The sequence below is a fragment of the Rhopalosiphum padi genome, chromosome 1, assembly GCF_020882245.1.
Source record: "Rhopalosiphum padi isolate XX-2018 chromosome 1, ASM2088224v1, whole genome shotgun sequence".
NCBI lineage: Eukaryota > Metazoa > Arthropoda > Insecta > Hemiptera > Aphididae > Rhopalosiphum > Rhopalosiphum padi.
This window is the reverse complement of record NC_083597.1, coordinates 53,237,943-53,260,204: the sequence shown is the minus strand read 5'-3', so window position 1 is coordinate 53,260,204 and position 22,262 is coordinate 53,237,943. Positions and strand designations below refer to the sequence as shown.

The 22,262-nt window shown below is 30.6% G+C and overlaps 1 protein-coding gene across 2 annotated transcripts in view; it reads right to left on the bottom strand.

Moving 5' to 3' along the window:
- The window catches only part of LOC132923699 (tyrosine-protein kinase transmembrane receptor Ror-like), a 67,809-nt gene extending 45,796 nt beyond the window's left edge, over positions 1-22,013 (bottom strand). For both annotated transcript variants that reach the window (XM_060987643.1, XM_060987634.1), the window contains exon 1: positions 21,589-22,013. In XM_060987643.1, the coding sequence (XP_060843626.1) occupies positions 21,589-21,721 (133 nt within the window). In that variant the 5' untranslated portion in view covers positions 21,722-22,013. The remainder of the gene's footprint in view (positions 1-21,588) is intronic.
- Between the last annotated feature and the right edge of the window lie 249 nt (positions 22,014-22,262).

The following is a 22,262-nucleotide window of genomic DNA, read 5'->3' as shown; positions in this document are numbered from 1 at the left end:
ATTGTAATATTATGTATAGATACTATACCTACTAGTTATGATCCAATTCGGGCGGTCTCGTCACCGTATGCATAGGTATTAATGTATTATAATATAACGGTATAATATAATACGATATAAATTATTGATGGCGCGTTATTGTGTGTACCAGCACGTTGCTTCAGCTCCGAGGACACCGTTCCATATAATTTAATATTATATTGTATAGTTATTCATTATGAAAGAATTATGTGTTTTATGAAGAAAAAGAATACTTGTTTGGTGTCGTATATATACTTTGATTACATGTCATATTCACATTACATACACTATGGGCGCAAAATGTACTCGACATATAATAGAATTTGTAAATATACCTGTATACTGATCTACACTTTTGTATACTGCAAATAAAAATACAATTGAATTATACTTATAATTTGTCATGCCATCCAAGCAAAAACACGAATTAAGCCACTACATTAAGTACTTATCATTTTTTTAAGGCGGTTGGCCGTTGAGCTCTTTAATCGGACAAATTTAATTTGTATAGTTAAAATGACTATATTTTAACTAAAAAATAAACACAACCACGTTTCACGATGATCATTATTTTCAATTATATATTTAATGTAAAGCACACGTATAGTAACACTACACCAGAATTGGATGTTTTGGTATTTTAAATTTAAATATTCAATGTATAATATAACTACAGCAATGTAGGTATATATTATATAGTATAATACATCATTAATATGTAATATATATAATATATATATCATATGAGAGCTTATCTGAACATTTCTAGTTTGTAATTTAATACGGTACATATAACCAAACAGGAAAAAAAGTTCTAGGTTTTTATATTTTATTTAAAAAATTGCCACCGACACCATAATAAAAAAATGAGAAAAAAGTATACCAAGGGTGATAGTATAGTGCAACGCGTATAACCGTGTGGTTGTAACCCAATATTCTTAAGCGTTACGGTCGTAAATAAAGTGAAAAAAATCGCCGCAGCAGGTGTTTTATTTTTATTTACTCGGACAAACGTTATCGAGGAATTAATTTTTTCTTCTCTCTTCGGTTGAAATTTAATATGCATCTTTTCTCCCACCGCGAATGGGAGGACAAATATATTTTTAAAATTCTTGATTATGACCACTATACAATATAATATATGATTATAATATTTATAATAAATACACAGAAACACACTCGTTGGGTCTGAATAGGAAATAATCCAACGCGAGATCGACTGCTACGGCAGCAACAGCAACTATTTATACTATTATATTATGCGACGGTCGCGCAGTGGCGCTCCTCCTCTGCTATTACTCGCGTATACTATGTATACTATGTACCGTCTGTAATAGGTACGTGTACGAGCACATAATAGTGATAATAATAATTATTATTATAATAAACGACGAGATGGTTATTATAGATTTATTATGTACACAAACATTTAAACGTGTATATTATTCTTTTCTTTTATTTTCTTTGTTTTTAAATAACGCGTTTGCCTCGCCCCGCGTTTTAAAATATATATTGAACACAATATTATAAGTATATACATATATATTTTACATAATTAACGGTAATATCTTTTATACACTATTACGCTTCCCGTAAGATGAAAATCATATTAATATTATCGTTATTTATTATATTTTATCGACGATCCGTGATGCGCCGCGAACGTCTTCGGTAAACACGATTAGCGAAAATCAATTAAGAAAGACCGGAGGCGGCGGCGCGCGGCGGGCGGACTCTGAGATAAATAATAATAATATTATATATTATTATTTTGTCGATCTTTCTTCATTATAAACGTTTATAGTAATGAAATGCGTGTACACTGTACACGGACGGTCCGGATCTTAAACGTAAGCCGTATAGTACAGCCTGCAGTCTTCCGCTGCGGCGTTCGTGTGTGATCATTCTACGTCAACACCACCGGCGGCAACGTAGTCGGAAGAAAACCAAAAAGTTTCATTTCCCGATATGTTTTATTTATGCGTATTTAATATATACGTTTCTTTTTTTTCGCTTCTCTCGCGGTTGCGGCGTAAGACGGGCGTATATAATACGTACCCGTGTAGCCGGAATGAAGGTAATAAAATACCGATTCTCGTGTATAAATAGGTATAAACAGAAAACGGGAGCAGAATTGTTTATGTACGTTGTTGTCCGTGTAAACAAAAAAAAAAAATAGTTACAACCTGTAGCGTGCGTGACTATTGAAACACCGGTTAAAAAAAAAAAACAATTGTATTTAATATTTATACTTTATCGAAATTGACGGAACATTAGAAAAATGATTCATTAAAAAACTATATAAATCATAACATTATAATAATATATATGTACATTTAACGGTGACAAGTCAAACGACGATTGAAATACAATTTTATCTCGTTATTCGAAATGCCCATTAAGCCGTGAATATTTCGGCCTATATTATGTACAAAGGATATTATTCGTGACAAATACTCGCACGATTATTAAATTCATTGCGGGATATAGCGTGCTGTCGCTGATACGGAAGCGTATACCTTATATATTATCTTGTCATTGTCGTCTATAATTCAATCCCATTAAAAATAAATACATTAACACCTGTTCGAATACAAGTGACATGATATGTTAAGTACCCACATAAAATGCAGGAGAAGACTCCCTTTTTTTTGTTTTTCTTCTTTTTTATTATTTAATCAAAAGACTTCAAGTCGTGTGAACATGCAAATAGAACTCTATCCGGTGGTATACATATTATTTATTATATGAGTGTTTGTAAAAATAAAATAAAAATGTTTTAATTATGAACGTAATATTTTCTTAACGATCCGGAAAGACACTATATTTAGGTACCCTGTGTGTGTACTGCAGCGTTACCCACACAGCTATATATACTGTGAAGGAACACGGTCTTCTGTAATCATTATGTTAATCATCGACGGATTAATGGTTTCGAACTACGGTGTCCGTAGAGTACAAAAACCGTTGCCCCTCGCGCGCCGATATATAATGAATATATAAAGAACAATAACTAATACTATTATACCATTTATATTTTATACCCATTATTATAGTATGTATAATCTATACTAATATTAATACTATATATTATATTTATATATATACAAATGGATGTTAGTGTATCCAAGATTAATAAAATTAAAAACTATACAAGACAAATTTAAAAAAAAAAATGTTTTGCACAATAGTTTACGTTCTTGAGATAAGGTTACTAAAGTCATTAAATTATCCTTCGATAGCCCTATTACCACCTTAGTTACAATATTTTATTTATATTATTAAATAAAATATTTTTTTTTTTTGTTTTGTGAGTTTGGTAATGTGGATAAAACATAATAGTTATTAATAATTATTAGAAATTAATATTTAAGTGAAATATATTTACGGAAATATAGATGAGATTTGTGTCACACACAGCTATAAATTATCTTTGGACCTCTCATCTGTCAACAAATATTAAGTAATGGAAATTATTTGAAATGATGCCACAAAAAAAAAAAAAATCAAACATCAACCAGACATACACGGCAACTATCAGCCATTAGATCTGATGAAACATTTAAAGAGCCTGATGGAAACCAACCGGATCTACTTCAAGAGATGCTGAAACACCCAAACAGCAAGACACGCGAGACACGACGAGAAGCTAAACGCTTACAAGTTACAACAGTTGATCAAGAATAGAATCGAACTCAAGAAACAAAATTTAATTTCTATAAAAGGTACGATTACGATACGGCGATGTTGTCATTACTCATCATTAGTCCAATGACTTATTAAAATCCATCTAAAACTATAATATTGTTTATTTATTTACGTTAAGCATTAGACAATCAAATTTAATACTGATGCATTCTTTACGGGCAACGAAGTTCACGGCGACAGTTAGTATTATATAAAGTTGAAGAGTTTGAGTTTTTAAACACTTTAATCTCATAAACTAAAGTACCATTTTAATGCAAGTTACGAGTACATTAATAAATTCTTCGAGACTTAGAGGGTGTTGTAGCTTATTTTTCTTAACCTTTAAAGGTTTATAAAGAGTGGCTCACACATAAATAATTAAGTTTTGGTTCACGAAAATAAAGTATTCTTTGTTTAATTAAATAGTTACTATTGGATATAGATTACATCAATATTTAAGTATTATTAGTAAAAATATGGCATATATTATAATTTTTACAAATATTTAAAAAAAGATCAACTTGTAAACACGATTATTAAAATAATAACTAATGATTTGCAAATTATTGATTCAGTACAGAATTTTTAATTAAATACATTATTAATATAAATATGAATAAAAACGATTTTGGAAATAAGTCATCATTTTGTCTCCAATATTTTTGTGTTTAACTCAAAAATACGTCCATAATTAAGAATTAGAAAATCATTTTCTTGGTTTATATTATTTATTAATAGATAAATGAAAAACGGAAGATATACCAAGTTTAATCGGATACACCTGCATATTTTGGCTAGTATTAAAATATATGTAGTAAATTCCAGTAACCGAGTTCAATCATTTTTATTCATTTTTACGTGGTCTTGCATTTTCAATTTTTTAAACGGGATCTACTATTTTTATTTTTTTGAGCGGTTTATTATATCAATTATAAAACAAAAGATTTTTGACTGGCTGGTTTCGGATCCTTCATCCTTACATTAATATTAAACATTACACTCTTGCAACTAGTAATCAGACTTTGATCGAATAGGAGTGCACCTAAGAACACAATTAAACATTTTAAATACAGTACGCGTAGGTGTGATAATATATTTTGTATTAGGTAGATTTAATAAGTGGACATTTTATATTAAACTAAATACTGGACGTTAGTATTCATCTATGATCCACTTTTGTTGTTTATGTTGCGATCTCAATACCCCATATTAAAATAATATACTAGTACAGTCATACGGGGTCCGTATATTACGTATAACTAGACACACATTAATTTTGTTTTCATCCTTCTCTGAATCATTTCGCGTAAAGCAATAATAAAGGCACACGTCCTATTCGTTAGTTACGCCGATTTACCGAAAACCGACAGACGACCGCACGCCACGAATTTTATCGGTTTACCCGATGATGTTGCTGCTACTGCCATCAACAGCACTCAGCACTCAGCAGCGACCATACCGTGTGTGCTCTGGCCGGTCGACACTTTATTAATAATAATAATATTAATATATCACGTAAATGCTGTCTGATATAATTATTATACACATACACTATTATACATGTATAATATATCTACCTATATGTATTATACGCACAGATGTGATGGCGACGAACACGCTGATTTTCATTTAACAGACCGGAAAATGTATACATATATGACGCGTTTGTCCCCGTCAACTCGTAGTATATAGTCGTGATGCACATCGCATATTGTTATTATTTATGTATTCCACCACTACTGCTGCCGACCGCATCGTTATACGGTCAAAACAATGTACATAATATACACATACATTTATATAGGTATAACGCATTACTGTATATATATATATATATACTATACTAGGTTGTTGGGGGTGGGGGAGAGTTGGTGATTTGTATACATATAAATTATATTATACTGCGGTCTGCAGGCGTATACATACCGGAAAATCGAAAATGATGTTTCACCGACGAGCACATATCTTTTTTACTGTACATATATTTATAGCGAGTAGGTACGTGCGATCAAACGAAACAGTATCATTTATTATAATATCAAAACATATCGTCGCGTGGCATATTCGTTTTTATTTGACGTCCCTACAAACGGTACATGACGTATTTTAAGTTGTGTCATAACTATATAATAATTTATACTGTTGTTAATCATATATACCTACATCACACTCGTACGTAATTATGCATCATTATATTGTTTAATGTATACATAAAAATGCTTTCAAGTATATTTGAATATGATTATTGAGTTGAGTTTTTTAATTCAATCACTATTCACATTTCATAAATCATAATGCATCACATTATACACGTATAATGTACCTATATACTATATTATTATATATACAACATACATATATCTGTACGCGTATCCAATTAAAAATGTGAATTTCGACTATACATAATATGCGATCAAAATATAAGTATATATTACATTTTATATGTCGTGAGTTAAATATATAAATATATATTTATATATATATTATAATGTAGATACTAAGTATAATATAAGTAACAGAAGCCGCAGGTATTAGAAGTTATAAATATATTGAGTGATTTTTCTAACAGTAAACACTCACTGTAGAGTACCTATATATATCCCGAAAAGTATAAAAATAATATTTTTTATTAATATAGTTTTTAATTTTTTAAATTACTTCTTAAATTTTTAATTTTATATATTGACTAAAGCACATTATTTTTCAAAGAATGTCGATAGTATAAACTAGACCAACATTTTTCTACATCTTAGTACCACCACTCACAAGTTAAAAAACTTAGGTGTTATAACTACAATATTAACTATTTGTTCAAAATTTAATTTTTATGGAATAACATTTAAAAAAAATAGCTTGCTTAAGAAAATTAAATTTTAAATCTATGTTGTCATTTAAAAAAGTATGAATTTAAAATATATATATATATTAGAATACTAAATAAGTAATAGAAAAATTGTTTTTTTTTTTATAAAAACTTAAAATTAAATAATAATGTATTTTCAAAAACGTTAATACTTTTTGAGACAACGAATGTTTAATGTTAATTGAATTTACCCGGGTTAAATATTATATTTACTATGATGGTGGACGAGATATATTATAATTTATAATATTATTATTCACTATTATGAACGTAGTTTAACGAAAGTACTCAACAATAAAAGCTCCTACACTATACTTCAAAGCGCATTTTCATTCAAATACTAATTGAATTAAAATCTGCGCAACATCTCACTAAGTGTTCATCGATCATCAATGCAGACTATTGTGTACCTATATACATATATATGGGGTGAATAAATAATTATGAATTATTTTATTGATGTTTGGAAAAAATCGGTATTTATGCTGTATCATATCAAGTCAAAGCTACGTTTTATTTAGTTATTATGTACCTACATTATATCATATTATATATTCCATCCGAACATCACATTACTATATATATACAATATACTATATAGACATACAAACATACATTGCAAACGGTATTTACTACTTAGTATAAAGGTACATTTTATACTTATACTATATCTATTACTTTACAGTATTTATTATCAAACTATATATACAACAGTATACAAGAAGACTCGATAAATGTATACGATGCACTCGCTTTGGTATATAATATATATAGTATACAATATACATTTTATATAGAGGTGTCTATCTCTATTTTAAACTACCGATAATGCTAAATCGTGGAAACGTAATGTGCATAACGAAATAGTATAATATGTACAAAGATAAATATAGGTACTGTTGGGTTGGGTATAGATTATAAACCGAACTCATTTTCGACATTGTTTTTGGTTTTAAGTAGTTTGTTTGTAAATATCGATGTGTACGCATTACATGTTACGAAATACTGAACGAGTATATATAAATACGTTTCTATTAAATCTGTAATCATCGGTGTTTAACTGAAACTCAATGCATAGGATATATATATAATATGTACCTATATAATATTATATACTATGTACATAATTTGTTCAGGACTTCGTGTATAAACAATTGAACTGATATATATATTATTTAGGTAGCTATATAGTACGAGTACTATACCTATATGGCTATAGCTATATATAATATACAAATATTATACATAGGTGCCTCAAAATCGATTTAGTTTCAAACACCCGGAAAACGTGATATACATATAACATATTTGTTTTAAATAGTATAGAGCGATAAATATTTAGCTCCAGGTGCTTTCACACGTAAACGGGCGTTTGCGCATAATTCACTTTTGTCAACATACTACATATACTTCGTTTAGGGGCATACGTTTTGCTTGGGTTTAAGCCAACCATCACACTGCATGTACAGTCGTTTGTTTTACGATTGAACACACGCACACACACATACACATCTTCTGTGGTTTTTGCGTACAATCGCCCTCGGATAAACGGGCAAAAATACGTCTTAACCAGCGTTTATCGGGGGTACCGCACTCAAGCTATTTATGTAGGTCCCGCAACCTCGTGGTGTATGTAAAACACATTTTTATGTTGCTCGTAAAAAATATAAAAGAGAACAAAATGACATGAACCAGACGTTTGTTTTAGTATTAAGAAAAAAAATAACACTAGTACGGAAACGAAATCGATTCCATTATACACACTGCACGTCGACTGCAGCGCAGTACGAGTGTAAATAATAATAATAAAAAAAAAAAAACCTATAAACTCGTAATTAAAAAAAATACACGCGTGTTTATATTATTTTTCTGAGAGCGGTTTGACGGCTAAATATATATATTTACTTATTACTTCCCGAGACGATGATAACTTCGAACGACGGAAAATGCGCGTATATTTGTATACGCCGGAGTGAAAATACGCACGTCTGGTGATATTATAAGCTGCTGGTTTACGCGATTGTATCTCTGTATAGCGGAAGAGGAGATTTATATCCGAGCAGCGTCCTCTGCGTTGTATTGCCACAGGAGTAATATAAATAAGAAGACGAGGAGACATTGCAGAGCTACTATACACAAGTCAATAATGTATAATATAGGCAATAATATAATGTATAATATCATATCAAGTTATACGTTATGACGCAACTTTATATACCTATTATACTGTACAAAAACACTGCAACTACACACTATATAAGGAAGTCGAAAGTCGTTTACATAGCCGGGAAGACTATAACAGGGCTTTAAGAGAGAAACGTCTGATTAAAATGATAACCAATAAAACTTCAACTATATAATAGTGTTATAGTCAAAAATATACAAAAACGCATTTGTAAATAACTTACATATCATCTTCTATAGACATTAGACAGGCAAAATAACGACAAAATAAAAAAAATTATGTTTTTCTCAAGAGTGCGTATATTACTAATTACCACACACATAGACTTTATAATATACCTATATGTCTAAAATGTGTTAATGAACGAATAAATCACCAACGTATACGATTGACATTATAATATATAGGTACTCGATCATGGTAAAAAAACGAGCCAATTTCGACCAACGGTCGGAATTTTATTCGTATTTTTTGAATAATAACCACGTTAAGGGTAATACCAATGTACAGAGAAATAAAAAATAATAATAATCTGATAAACGGATTTATTGAGGTGAATAAGAGTTAGCAGTGAACACGCTCAATAATAATAATAATGCACCACCAGCGGAATTGCGTTGTAAACATGCGTGCATCAGACCGAAAACGAGTGTATCGGTTTATTTGCAACGACCGACAACGGTTTCGATTATAATAATCAACGGGAGAATAATTATATTAAATTTGCTCGCGTCTATTACTATATAATGTAATTTATATATTGCATATAATACGCTCCGTTGACAGAAATGATGTTAGTCGTGTCCTTCAATAGCGAATCTAATTAACAATAATAAAAATAATATTGTTTTAGATATGCACTATTTACACAGTCCCACGACTGATGAGTCAAAAAAAGAATAGAACGGTTCGTCGATTTGGTATTTAATATTTATTCTGGTATTTATATTACAATAAATACCAGCCGATTATACGATTATTGATTGGAAAATGAAACTATTTTTATTTTCTCTCAATAAAACGCAACGTTGAGATATTGTATAATATAATGAGATATTATTAAATATATAGCTATTGCCAGTCGATTACAACGGTATAAAAAGGTACACCATTAGCCACTTAAATCAACTGGTACGCGACATTAAAAATAAAATACTCTCTTCTTTGGTACTCCCCTCCCCTTCCGCGATCATTAGAGAATAAAATAATTGGCAATTTCTCCATTCATTATAATTTATATGTATATGTTATATATAGAAACGTCGCTACTGCCAGAATTTCAAAAGGAATATAATAATTATTATTATGCACAAGCTCTTTCGAGGTAAACGCCATTCAGAAATATCAAGTAAGATAACCTTTATTTATATAGGCAATAATATAATGTCGTTTGACTTAATAACAAGAGGTTTCTTCGGTTTACGTTTTACCACCGAAATTACACGTCGAAGCCCTAGCAAACTACGTAACGTATATATAAACGGCAGAAATGCGCTCCTGAAATGAAACGCAATGATTGAAAACACTGCCACAAAATATTGTCAAAGAGCGCAGATTTTATATGATTTTTCATAATAGTAACGCAACGTCTGTATCGAAACGGAGTTGGGGTGCGAGACGACAGATTATGTGTTGTTGAGTATATAAGATCACGGCGGCGGTTGTGTTATACAGACCGGAAAAAAACATCAAAGGAATCTACTTGGGACCGGACGAGAAACGCTGAAGGCGCTATACAGGAAAGCCATGGAAATACGTAATATCGGTGCAGCCGCAGTGCCTCACTCCTCGAGGGACGTTATAAATAAAACACCGTACACCGATAACTTATTATATATATGTGTGTGTGTGTATGTGAGCGTACCTATATCATTGGCGTCGCCGAAGACTTAAAAGCAACGCGCGAGTACAGAAAATATAAAACTTTAACTGAACTTTATCTACACCAAACACACACACGCCAACCGTCATTCAACGTTACCGCCGACAGACCACTACACCCTTCCTCGTTCTATCCACTACTTATACGGAAAGTATTCGTTTTTACGCCAATTCGTGCGTGCGTGTGTGTGTGTGTGTGTGTGTGTGCAGTGTATGTATATGTATAGTGCATGCAACCGAACAGGGTTTGGTAAAGCTATATAATATATATAATAATAATATAAAAGTATATAGAAGTATAAAAAGGGTTTTATTGATCCGAGGGACGCGTGCAGTGCGAACGGATGACTGTCACTTTTAGCCCTCTAGTATAGCTGAGCCTTTCGCCGTCTCCGTTATTATATACGTTCGTCCGCTATACCACGTGACGGATAGCATACGAGTTAAAATCCGGCTTATTTGCACAAAATACCGTTTTTATCCCTATACCGCCAACCAACGTATAGTTTCATATCTCTTCTGCAGCTACTTCGCATTGTTAATTTATACTTATATATATTATATTCCTATAAACGTACCAACCTATTTTTCGAGTATAAAATGTAAAAATACATAGCATATAGACATTATTAGATATAATGTACCTAGCTATGTATTATTGTCACTGACAATTCCTTGAGATGCTGTAATACATGTTTTAATTTCCAGTATAACTTTTCAATATTATGTTTTCATTGGCACTATATTTTACGTATGATAGACAACTGTAATTTAATATAAAAGCGTTTGTATAGAAAACGATTGATAAAAATATGTGTCTTATGATTTCCCAACAAATCGCGTGTTGGATTATTGTTAAACTGGATTCCAAGATTGTATTAACTCTCCAACAACAAGTTGTTACGGGGCTCTCAAGTGACTTTGGAGTGTGTTTAAATGTACCTTTATATATATATAATGACAAAGGGAGACTGCAGCACACAAATACGTTCTACCTATTATGTCGGAATCGGTTTTTTTAGCGTCTCTAAATATATATATATATATATATAAATCCCTCGGACAATTGTAAACAAAGATATTTGATCGTGTGAATTGTTATTTTCTCCCTATCCTCTTCTGTTGGGTTCGTAATTGCTTTTTGAAGTACGCTACTGGAAAATCATTCGAGATCCGCGCGTTCAGAGCCTTCATCAGCCGTTTCGAGGGTTCGCTGCACACTACTTCTGGTCGAGGACCACGATACGAGAAGTGTGCAAATTATAATTACAGAGCGATTATCTCCTGCACCCCTCATCTGTCGTTGCGCATACACAACGTGCGAAAATCATATTGTTTAGACAACTGCCGGTTGAATGGTCCTTAATTAAATTTTTCGTCAAACGAGTCAATTTCGTTATAAGTTTTTTTTACGGCGGAATTCGAATTAAAATTCGTTGTCGAGGGAATTGTATATGGTCCCTACACGATGGTAACGTTAGCACGATGGAACACGTCATGAACGAGAACTGTGGCAACGAGGTGTGGGTGCGGTGGTGGGAGGGTATTGCCGAGTGACGAGTGTTTGACAGCTGAAACGCGCGAGGGTCGATTCTATTTCTGAAATTATTCCATTCCCCCATTTTTATTTTGTCCCCTTCCGTGCGGGCCACACGAAAACAGTACAAGGAAATATGTCACGTTCGGGTGTTTGCGCCTTGCGAGGGGATGAATATATATATTGTAACACGTTACACATCCCCGATACTACCCGCCCGCCTACCGTTGTCAGGGCCATCGGACCGATAAATCGGTCCAACGACGTTCTTGTCCGGACGTGTCACGAAAAAAACAAATCCGAAACGTGTTTTGCCTTTTTTCTGACAGCCGTAATGGCCGTGTTGAGCAATCTATGATTGCCGACGTCTCTTATTGCAGGGTCGAAAACCCAAACGTCGTAAACAAAATAACCTTTACAATATTTTTGTTTGAAATCAATGGAGAGAAAGAAGGCTGCTACTACGATTATTTTCTTCTTCTACAGCAATGTTTATTATTTTTACTACAATAAAAGAAACGATAAAATGTATAATATATTGTATTTATATATTCAACTTAATTAAATAACAATAATATATTATACACCCATGACTTTTAAGGCTCGTTGACCGTTGTTTATAGAATATATATTGAAAATAAAATAAATTATAAAAGAAAAAAAGGTTAAATAATTTTAGTACGAAATTCAAAACAAGTTCCTAGAATTTAAACTTCAGACAGTTTTATATTGTGAGTAAATTAATTCGAAATGTTCTACATAAAAACCCGAGAAAAACCGGTTGCGTTATTTGTTAATATTCATTATTCAATACATATTTTAATAAGTAATACACGATTGAACTACAGTTTGTGGGCAGACAATTTTACTTGTTATATTATCGAACCTATAATCGTAGTGATTATTTGCGAACATGTTACATGTTACATGTACATATTTTTATTTATATATATATGTATATAGACATACACGTATTTGTAAATATTTTGAAATTTTTGAACAAGAAATGACCATACTTGTAACGTTTTAAATATTTAATAATGCATGTAAAAATTCTTCTATGCCTAAATCATTATCATATTACTATTACTATTATACTATAGGTACCTAAATAAAACGATTAAGGAGTAATAGTTTTGTGTAATTTCCTAAGTACCTAACTCAAGTTCAATGGTTTCTATACACTTATACTCGATAGTCGACTCCATACAAGAAAATTATATTCAACATGAGAATTTTTTGTTAGCTAAATATTCTACGGTATAATACAATTCTAAAATAACACGTGTTAACTTTTGCGTAAAATCTCTTGGTACGAGTTATGTAGAAATATTAAATTCAACCTAAAATGTCTAATATGAACGCATATATATATATATATAATATATTATATTATTATGTATATTTTGATTACATTTACTAAACTGTGCGGTAGAAATCGAATGTCACCAACAATACCTATAATTAACAAGTCTTTTTATTTTTTTTCGGTACAACCGCGTCCACGTTTAAATTATTTATCTATATTTCTTTTTCCGTTTTTTTCTTTTGATAGCCGTGCGTTGTCAACTGTTCTATTTTTACGCTCCATTGTCCGACTGCTTGCCACTAATTGTACCTACGCAGCAAAAACCCACGGGACACAGTTCTTGATTAATTCTCCTTCTACCCGACCGCAAGATTGATCGATTCCCGGTCAAACGCGACAGGGATATTGCTCTTCGCTCGGCATCCGTCCCTCTTGTTGAGTTTTGGACAAGAAAAGTCTAACGCACACCACCGCTGCCGTTTGTCCGTCAACACGATCCATCAACGTCTGGCGGTCCCCTACTCGAAAAGCTTTTCTGAAGGAGGAGGAGAGGATGGGGGTGCGGGAATATGATCGATAGCCCTACCCACCGCGATTCCTTACCCCCTCGAAAGCGCGAGGATCGGCGGCCCGAGACCACCGTCGCACCCTATCCCCCCCCCCCCGCCAGCGTCTTGTCGGAATCGATTTTATTATACGGTGCAGCGTGAAGAAGTTACCTAAAACCCAAACCCAAGGCGAACGGCAATTACGGCCGGTAACGAGATTCGTCTGACACGCGATACACTCCACGCACTGCACCGACGCGCGGTGCGAAAGTTCTCCGCCCCGCTCTACCAACCGCCACTGCCTAGGGGACTTATAAAAGGATTACGAGACGAATTTCGTTACAGTTTATATACGGCCATATTGGGCGCGTGGAGTAATCCTTTTACTCGTACACGTTATTTACTGTATATAGGTACAAGAACACGACTTATGCTATGATAGATCGTCACTATGTGCAGTTATGACCCGTGTGCTGAAACGGTGTCGTAGGTTAAACGCAAGGGTTGTGTATTCGATTAGTGATATACACACCACGTATATATTTATATATTGTATACATAAGTACAATGAGATGCGTTACCTCGAATAAGCATAAAATATAGACCGTGAATATACCTCTCCCGAAATGTATAACGCATTTGAATTCCAAATTTTAACTATATTATAGTCAACGACAACAGCTTAATAAGCATATTTTGTATTTTCTGAAACGAAGTCAACCTAAAACTCGAGACTCAAAAGTGATCGTTTGTAATTCTATACACGCGGCGATTATGTCAAATCATTACTTTATTGAACGTATATATTGCAGTACACATGTTATTTTATAAAAATACAAAAGTGTTTACGTTAACATTTCTACAGTTTTTTTATTGAATTTAAAACCAAAATGTATTTCTCAGCACAGACTTATCGAATAAATAAAACTATCGTTAAATCTGAGTGTATTATATAATATTATCGTAATTATATATATAATGGTATATATAATTTAAAAATGAATTTAATTGTGACGTTTGATTTCGTTTATTATATGACATGAGATTGACGTATTTGCGTGAGTGCGTGACAATAGTATATATATTATTTAACAAACTTAAATAATAATATGTATATAAATATACTCTGATAAATTAGATATAAACGTGTGTACTGCACGAGAATTCGACACGTAAACTTTAGTTAAACTTAATTCAACAATTACTTAGAAATATACTGTACAGTAGTGTGTCTATATATTATATATCTTATATCTACATGAAGTAGCGATATAAGTAGGTACTATATACTATACAGCAAAATACGATATGATACACACGAGACGTATATATTATAGTGCGTAGAGGAAAGACGGTATAGATTTTATACACCATAATACACGTTTTATATGAGATATCTATTATACATGCGTATACACTATATAGAGTTGAACAAACAACGAAGTAGATTTCTATTAAAAGTGATCTACAAAGAAGTCGGAACATAATGGCTTGTGGTGCTTTATTAAATGTTAAGTGTGCATCGAAATCTCAAACAGTTTGAAAATTAGAACAATCGACCCTTCTCTAAAACACCTCCAATGGAACGATTTTTATTTCATAAGACCACGCCGACGTTGTAAAAACAATGAAACATATATATATTATATAATATATTCGAATTTCTACCCTTTAATTTTTCTGTATACATACTAATTGTTGCGACGGTTTTATTAATTTTTTTTTTTTTTTGTTATATAAGTGACGAGCCATTCATTATTTAAATACACGCAGCGCACGCAACCCTACATTCACACAGTTTTGGAAACCCCTGCAGTCCCAATAACACGCGTGTGTTCGGTTTATATGCCACACAAAAAGGGGTGTATACTGTATATAATGCTATAATATAACGTTAACGCACATACGGAGAGGGCTGTTGGCCGTAACGGGGCAACAAGTGCGTTTACGCCGAATTAAAACTCCATCAATCATTCTGCAGCTCGGCCAACTGAAAAACCTTGAATTGGAGAATATAAATTGTAGTATAGTAAAAACTGTATACAGAATAAACTATAAAGTATGAAGAACTCATCGACCATTTAGTATATCATATAGATATCAAAGGGTTGATATCTATAGGAGTTGACAATCGTGTTATAATTTTTTTCGGTGGTCAAGTGTGTAAGAGTGTTTTCATCGCAAATAAAACACAAATGTATAACGTATATGGCAACTATATTATAATAATATTGATTTAACACATTGATAACAAACTATTATATGACGTATTAAATATTTAATCATATAATAAGTTTAAATTATTTCGTTGTTATTTTACTATATATTAACACAACAATAGAATTGTTTGTTAAAATGTAGAGCATTGTTGAAATAATATAAATATTACTGAAGTCGGCATTATATTAAGCTTAAAAAAAAAATGAAATAAATAAATATTGTTTTATCTCTATAGTCCATGATCATTATGAATAATAAACTAAAAAAAAAACCCTGTACTTAGTAAAAGAAATTATTTATCAAAAGGTGGTTGACCAAAAATTAGTTTTTTTTATGTTGTCAAAATTACTTGGATCATTAATCATATTTTTTCAATAAGTGGCCATATGGTTTCACGTATAGAACTCAGTGTTTACGTACTCAACATTTAAAGTGACATTTAACGGGACACTTCGCGATCTAACGAGCTTTTACAAGCTTATAAAATATCAACTCATGGTTATTTCTAGTTTTTGTGACATGAAATAATCGGAATTAAGTAGTCACTTTATAAATGCTGTAAGACAATATCCTACGACGTATTATTGTAAAAGTATAAAGTAAAAAATATCTGAAAATTTAACAATAAAATAATATTTAATTATTAATCAAACAAATTAACCGTTTACTTTATTATATTAATCGAATAAACTAATAAATTTAAGATATAGATGACATTAATCAATAATCATTATTTCTCATTAAAGTGTATGGTATAATTCAACTAACATAACAGTGTTATATTAGAAAATCATTATAAATTATAAAAAAAAAATCGTATAGGTGTGAAAACAAAAACTTTCTTATTTTTTTAACACAAACAATAGATATTAGATGCCAAATTTAAAGTAAGAAATGTAGTTTAAGTTAAACAAACAAGTTTTACGCAAAATATAAAAGTTTCCCTTTAATATACTACCAAATGTACTACTTAACTACCAGATATATGGCTTTATTAAAGTATAAAAAGTTTTCTTAAATATATTAGTTTTTAAAATCAGTAATCTGTAGATAATTGACTGATTCTATATTGACGTAAAAATTAATTTTGAAGTAGTATTAAAAATATATAAAAACAGCCGAACCCAGAGTTAAAATGAAGGTATACAATATATAGTATATACATATTATATAATATATTAAAATCACTTATTTCTAATGGAACTATATTATATAATTTATAATTAAATATAATTTTAAATGTTTACATAAAAATATGTTTTCTTTAAAAAGATTGTTGGCAAAGAAAAAATATCAAGTAAAGTATTTTTAATTAGTTTATGAACTAATTTGGAATTTTTAAGCCTCTACTCTGTAACTATTTATAATTAACATAAATATTTCAATTTTATAGGAATTAAAATCACGATTTATTTAAAATAAAAAACTAATAAATATTTTGAATCAATTTAATATTATAAAAGTATAATAACAATAATATTGTTAATAAAGCAATATTTCAAGTATTTTTAGAACAGGCAATATTATTTATATTAACTACAAGGTATATAATACTTGATAATTTTTATATTAAATTGTCATTTTTTGGATATTGTTTAAATGAAAACAAATATTTAATAATTAATACTACAGTGATGTATAAAAAAAAGTTTAATTATTGTTAATGTACACTTATAAACAAAATCGCAGTTACATGACGGCTCTGTAATTTACAGGACAAATTGTTTACTTAGTTTTACATATGTACCTATTGTATTGTAACAGTCTCGGTAATGGGTACCATACATACTAAATGTTTTGGAATTCATAATATTGTCTTAACGTGGGTCCCCCGCGGAGCACCAGTTAGCCATATAATAGTGTATATACACATTACACAATATACGACTAACGATATGTCGTAAACTATCAAATCCCCATAAAGATCCCTGTTAATGATGCCAATGACTTGACATATTTTATTGAGTATACGAGAAGGGACCAAATATAGGGTTCCTTTTTTTTATTTTGAAAACAAAAAAATTGACTGTAACCATGTATTGTTAGTTGTTTTAACGTTTGGGGTAAAAATAGAGAGCTAAAACAAGGATAATGTTATGACGGAATATATTAAAATTTATTTTATAATTTTTATGTACACTGTTTTGCGAACAGAGAAATTGTAAAAATTAGAAGCAACCACGTTATTATTAACGTGCACCGCTAGTCAATATTTATAGTACATGCAAGGGTATTGCATTTATACATATTTTTTTATGAGCCGTGAAATACTTTTGTAGTAGGATTTATCATAACGTTTATAAAATAAAAAAAATAAACGTTATAATATAAGGGCCGTCTGCGAATGACAAGACCGACGTTGTTGTGTACTGGAAAAATTCATCCAGTACCCTAGACCGACGTCAAAAGCAATAATTTCCACCGTCGTTTTCAGTCCTCTCGTCGCATCCGCCGGGACGTCTTTATATTATCCGTAAACCAATAACGCGCAGAGCCTATAGTGTCCCCCATCCAGTCAAATCCCGTTATTCAGCTGTTCTTTGGAATCACGAAATTAAATTAAATTCAACGGACCTTAATGGACGAACAGCGCAGATTATATGTTGGCCACTAATAATTATTATTAAATTTATAAAACAAAATCCCTAGTCGTACATCGTTTGGTAAAGTTAAATAGCAAACAAATGCATTCATTTAATTATTTAATTAGGTTCGTAATAGTTGAAATAAAAATACCATGAAATTGATTATTTATACTTATCTTCCTAAATCTTAATTTGCATTCTTTTCTATTACCTACTGGTATTTTTTATGTATAGACAATTTAAATGATATTGAATTTTAATTAGTTTATATAAATGAAATACTTTTGCACAATATCTACTCATATTATTTTAGTAACTCATTTTATAAAATAGTTTAATTGGTATATTAAAAAAAAGAAATTAAAATATATTAATTTTTTTACCTTCATCAAATAAACAAAAATATGGACGATTTGTAGATATACCTACCAGAATCTAAAATATATGAATAAAATAAAGTTAAAGTGTAATATAATATTTCTAATCAATAATGTAATAATTATTATTGTGTTATTAAGATTAATTTGAGAGCAGGTGTTTAAAAAAGGGTTATGTGTGTTTTTCTTAATTGTAAATTAGTTCATAATTTTTACATTTAAATTAAAACAAAATAGTATACTTCAAACTAAAATGCAAAATACTGTATACAGTTTAGATGTATACATAAAATATTATATGATTTTTAAAATTAATAATAGACTCCCAAAAATATATGACATTATACATTGGTTGATTAGGTTACAAAGGATCCTATAATGAATTATTATTATATACATTCATGAGGCATGACTATATGGATAATCCTAGTCTCATTTCATCAGTCACTTTCATCAACATACATTAATTACCTTTTTTTGTTTATTTGCATTATGTCAGATGTCAGTATCGGATTTCGTCTTTCAACTTTATCATTTCTCATCATGTTCCAGGTTCCTATTGCAACTCAATTTATAACAACAGTCTTTGAATATTGCTTTTCTACTTTTAACTCGTAATCTCGTATACTATTTTACATAATATAATAATTAGCTATTAACTATAAAAATTTTGGAACATATTGTTTAACCGCAATAAACAGTTAAAACAATATGAATTAAATACCTACTTTCTAAACATAAAGCGCCAATGTAGCTGTTGCATTAAAAAATTAATCGCATAAAATATTAAAATTGCACGAAAATTAAAAAATTTAGAACATTTTTCAAAAATAAAAAAAATTAATGGTATGATTGGTATGATGTAACAATTAAATATATTTTTATACGTTAAAATCAGATCACTAATGTTTATATTATTGTTTAATTTAAAACTATATATAAGCCTAACTATTATTTATATTTCAAAAGGATTTTTTTCTATTGATATAATACGAGTATAATAAATTGATTTTTAGTATAATACCTACGTATATTGTTATAGCATTATATTATACTTTCATTGGCACTACCTTATTATGCGCTATACAGACAAATACATGACAAAATAATGTTATAAGATATTAATATATAGGTATATATTAAAATATTTTATTTCCCATAAAAAAGACTAATTTAAGGTAAATTGTATTCTAACACTTATTTTTATAATACTTTTTGCTAAATTAAACGAAATTTATAATATTATAACTTTAGATTGTGATTAAATATAAAAGATATCATGAAGAGGGATATTTTACGAGCCATAATATACATATACCATATAAGTATTATATTTAAAACTTGAATAAATTATGTCAATAGCACATATTATATAGATTATAGACTACTTGCAGTTGAAACTACTGTTATTTAATATATCAATATTTAAAAAAAAAAAAATTGAACTCGTTTCTTTTGGAAATCTGAACAAAATAATTTTCTAAACATTATTAGAATGTAATAATTGTGTAGGAATTCAAAAATATAATACGTAGTACGTACACATTTATATAGTGTATATATTTGGTTTTGTGATCTTTTTATCAGTTTTACGTAATTATTAAAACGTATATGACAAATTATAATAAATAATGATAATAATACAAAATTATTGCAAAAACAGATTTGTATAAAATATATATTAATCTTAATTCTTGTTTTTTTCAATCTACTACGATAGTATAATTTTATCTATTTCATGTTTAAATTCTTAGAGGAAACTACAAATATGATTTCATAGAAAATTCTAAAAACTAATAAATATTTATAGTATTATATAATATATTATAATATGCTAAGATTTCAATTTTGTGATTCTATGAAAATCTTAACCTGCCAGGCGAGGATTATCGTTATTCGTTATTGACGTCATATCCAAATCTATTTTTTGAATTTCGATATCATTTTAACCATTTTAAGTTTAAGAATTATTACAACACACATATAATATATAACGAACACCATATGTTCATATTATTTTCTACTGAACTATAGGTATTAGTGGTGGTATAACCAATCATATAGGTACCAATTATTATGATAAATTATCCTAGAAGATCGTTTAATCCGTCGTTTCACATGAGCATAAAATTATACATATAATAATACACGTAAATTTAAATATTATCGTACATACGTACAGTGGTTATCTTAATTATACGTTCCTATCTCTGTTTACATAAACTCGCCACCACGTACTAAATTTACGCGATCGTGTTTACTATATTTATAATATATATATATATATTAAATAGTGTTCATAAGAGCCCTTTTACAAGGGTCTTAGCTTTTAAGTATGACATACACATTATACGAGAAAAAAAATCACAACTCACAGTCTTCAGCTAAATTGGTGTTTTCGTCTATGAACGTGTTGGATCCCGTAACCGGAGTCCACAATTGACTGTCAGACGACAGAAAAACGGCCGTCACCAGCAGCATTGACGCTGTCCACCTGCTGCGAAACATCGTCGCGCGTAAATCGCACCCGCGAGTCTCGTCTAATAGTCAACAGCAAAATACTGTTGTCGTTGTTATTATTATTAGCCGTTTGGTAGTGTATCGCGGTAATATTGCGTACAATAGCGCTCTCGAAAATAAGCGCGAGATATTAAAACGTAACCGATATCAGATATTAGCGGAATAACTGCGAGATTGCGGAACAACCGGACGAGACGACGTCACGCGAACCGACGCGGAACAGACAACGCACGACCGCGACCATGCCGTGCGCGATTACGACTGAGGCGGCGGCGGTCGCGCGTCGCGACGGACGAACTACGAAGGGTCGCCCCGTCGCGTCCCCCACCAACATCGTCACTACGTAAAACCTCCCCCCCGGCGCGCGGCGACTACTCGTTTTTCAATATCTATAATATATCATACACCTAAAAACACGACATATAATATACAGTATAGGTACACGCACGTGACACAGCAAGGAAATACTCGTCCTTAAAATATACTTACTATAATACGAGTACTACGATATTATGGTATAAAATTATAG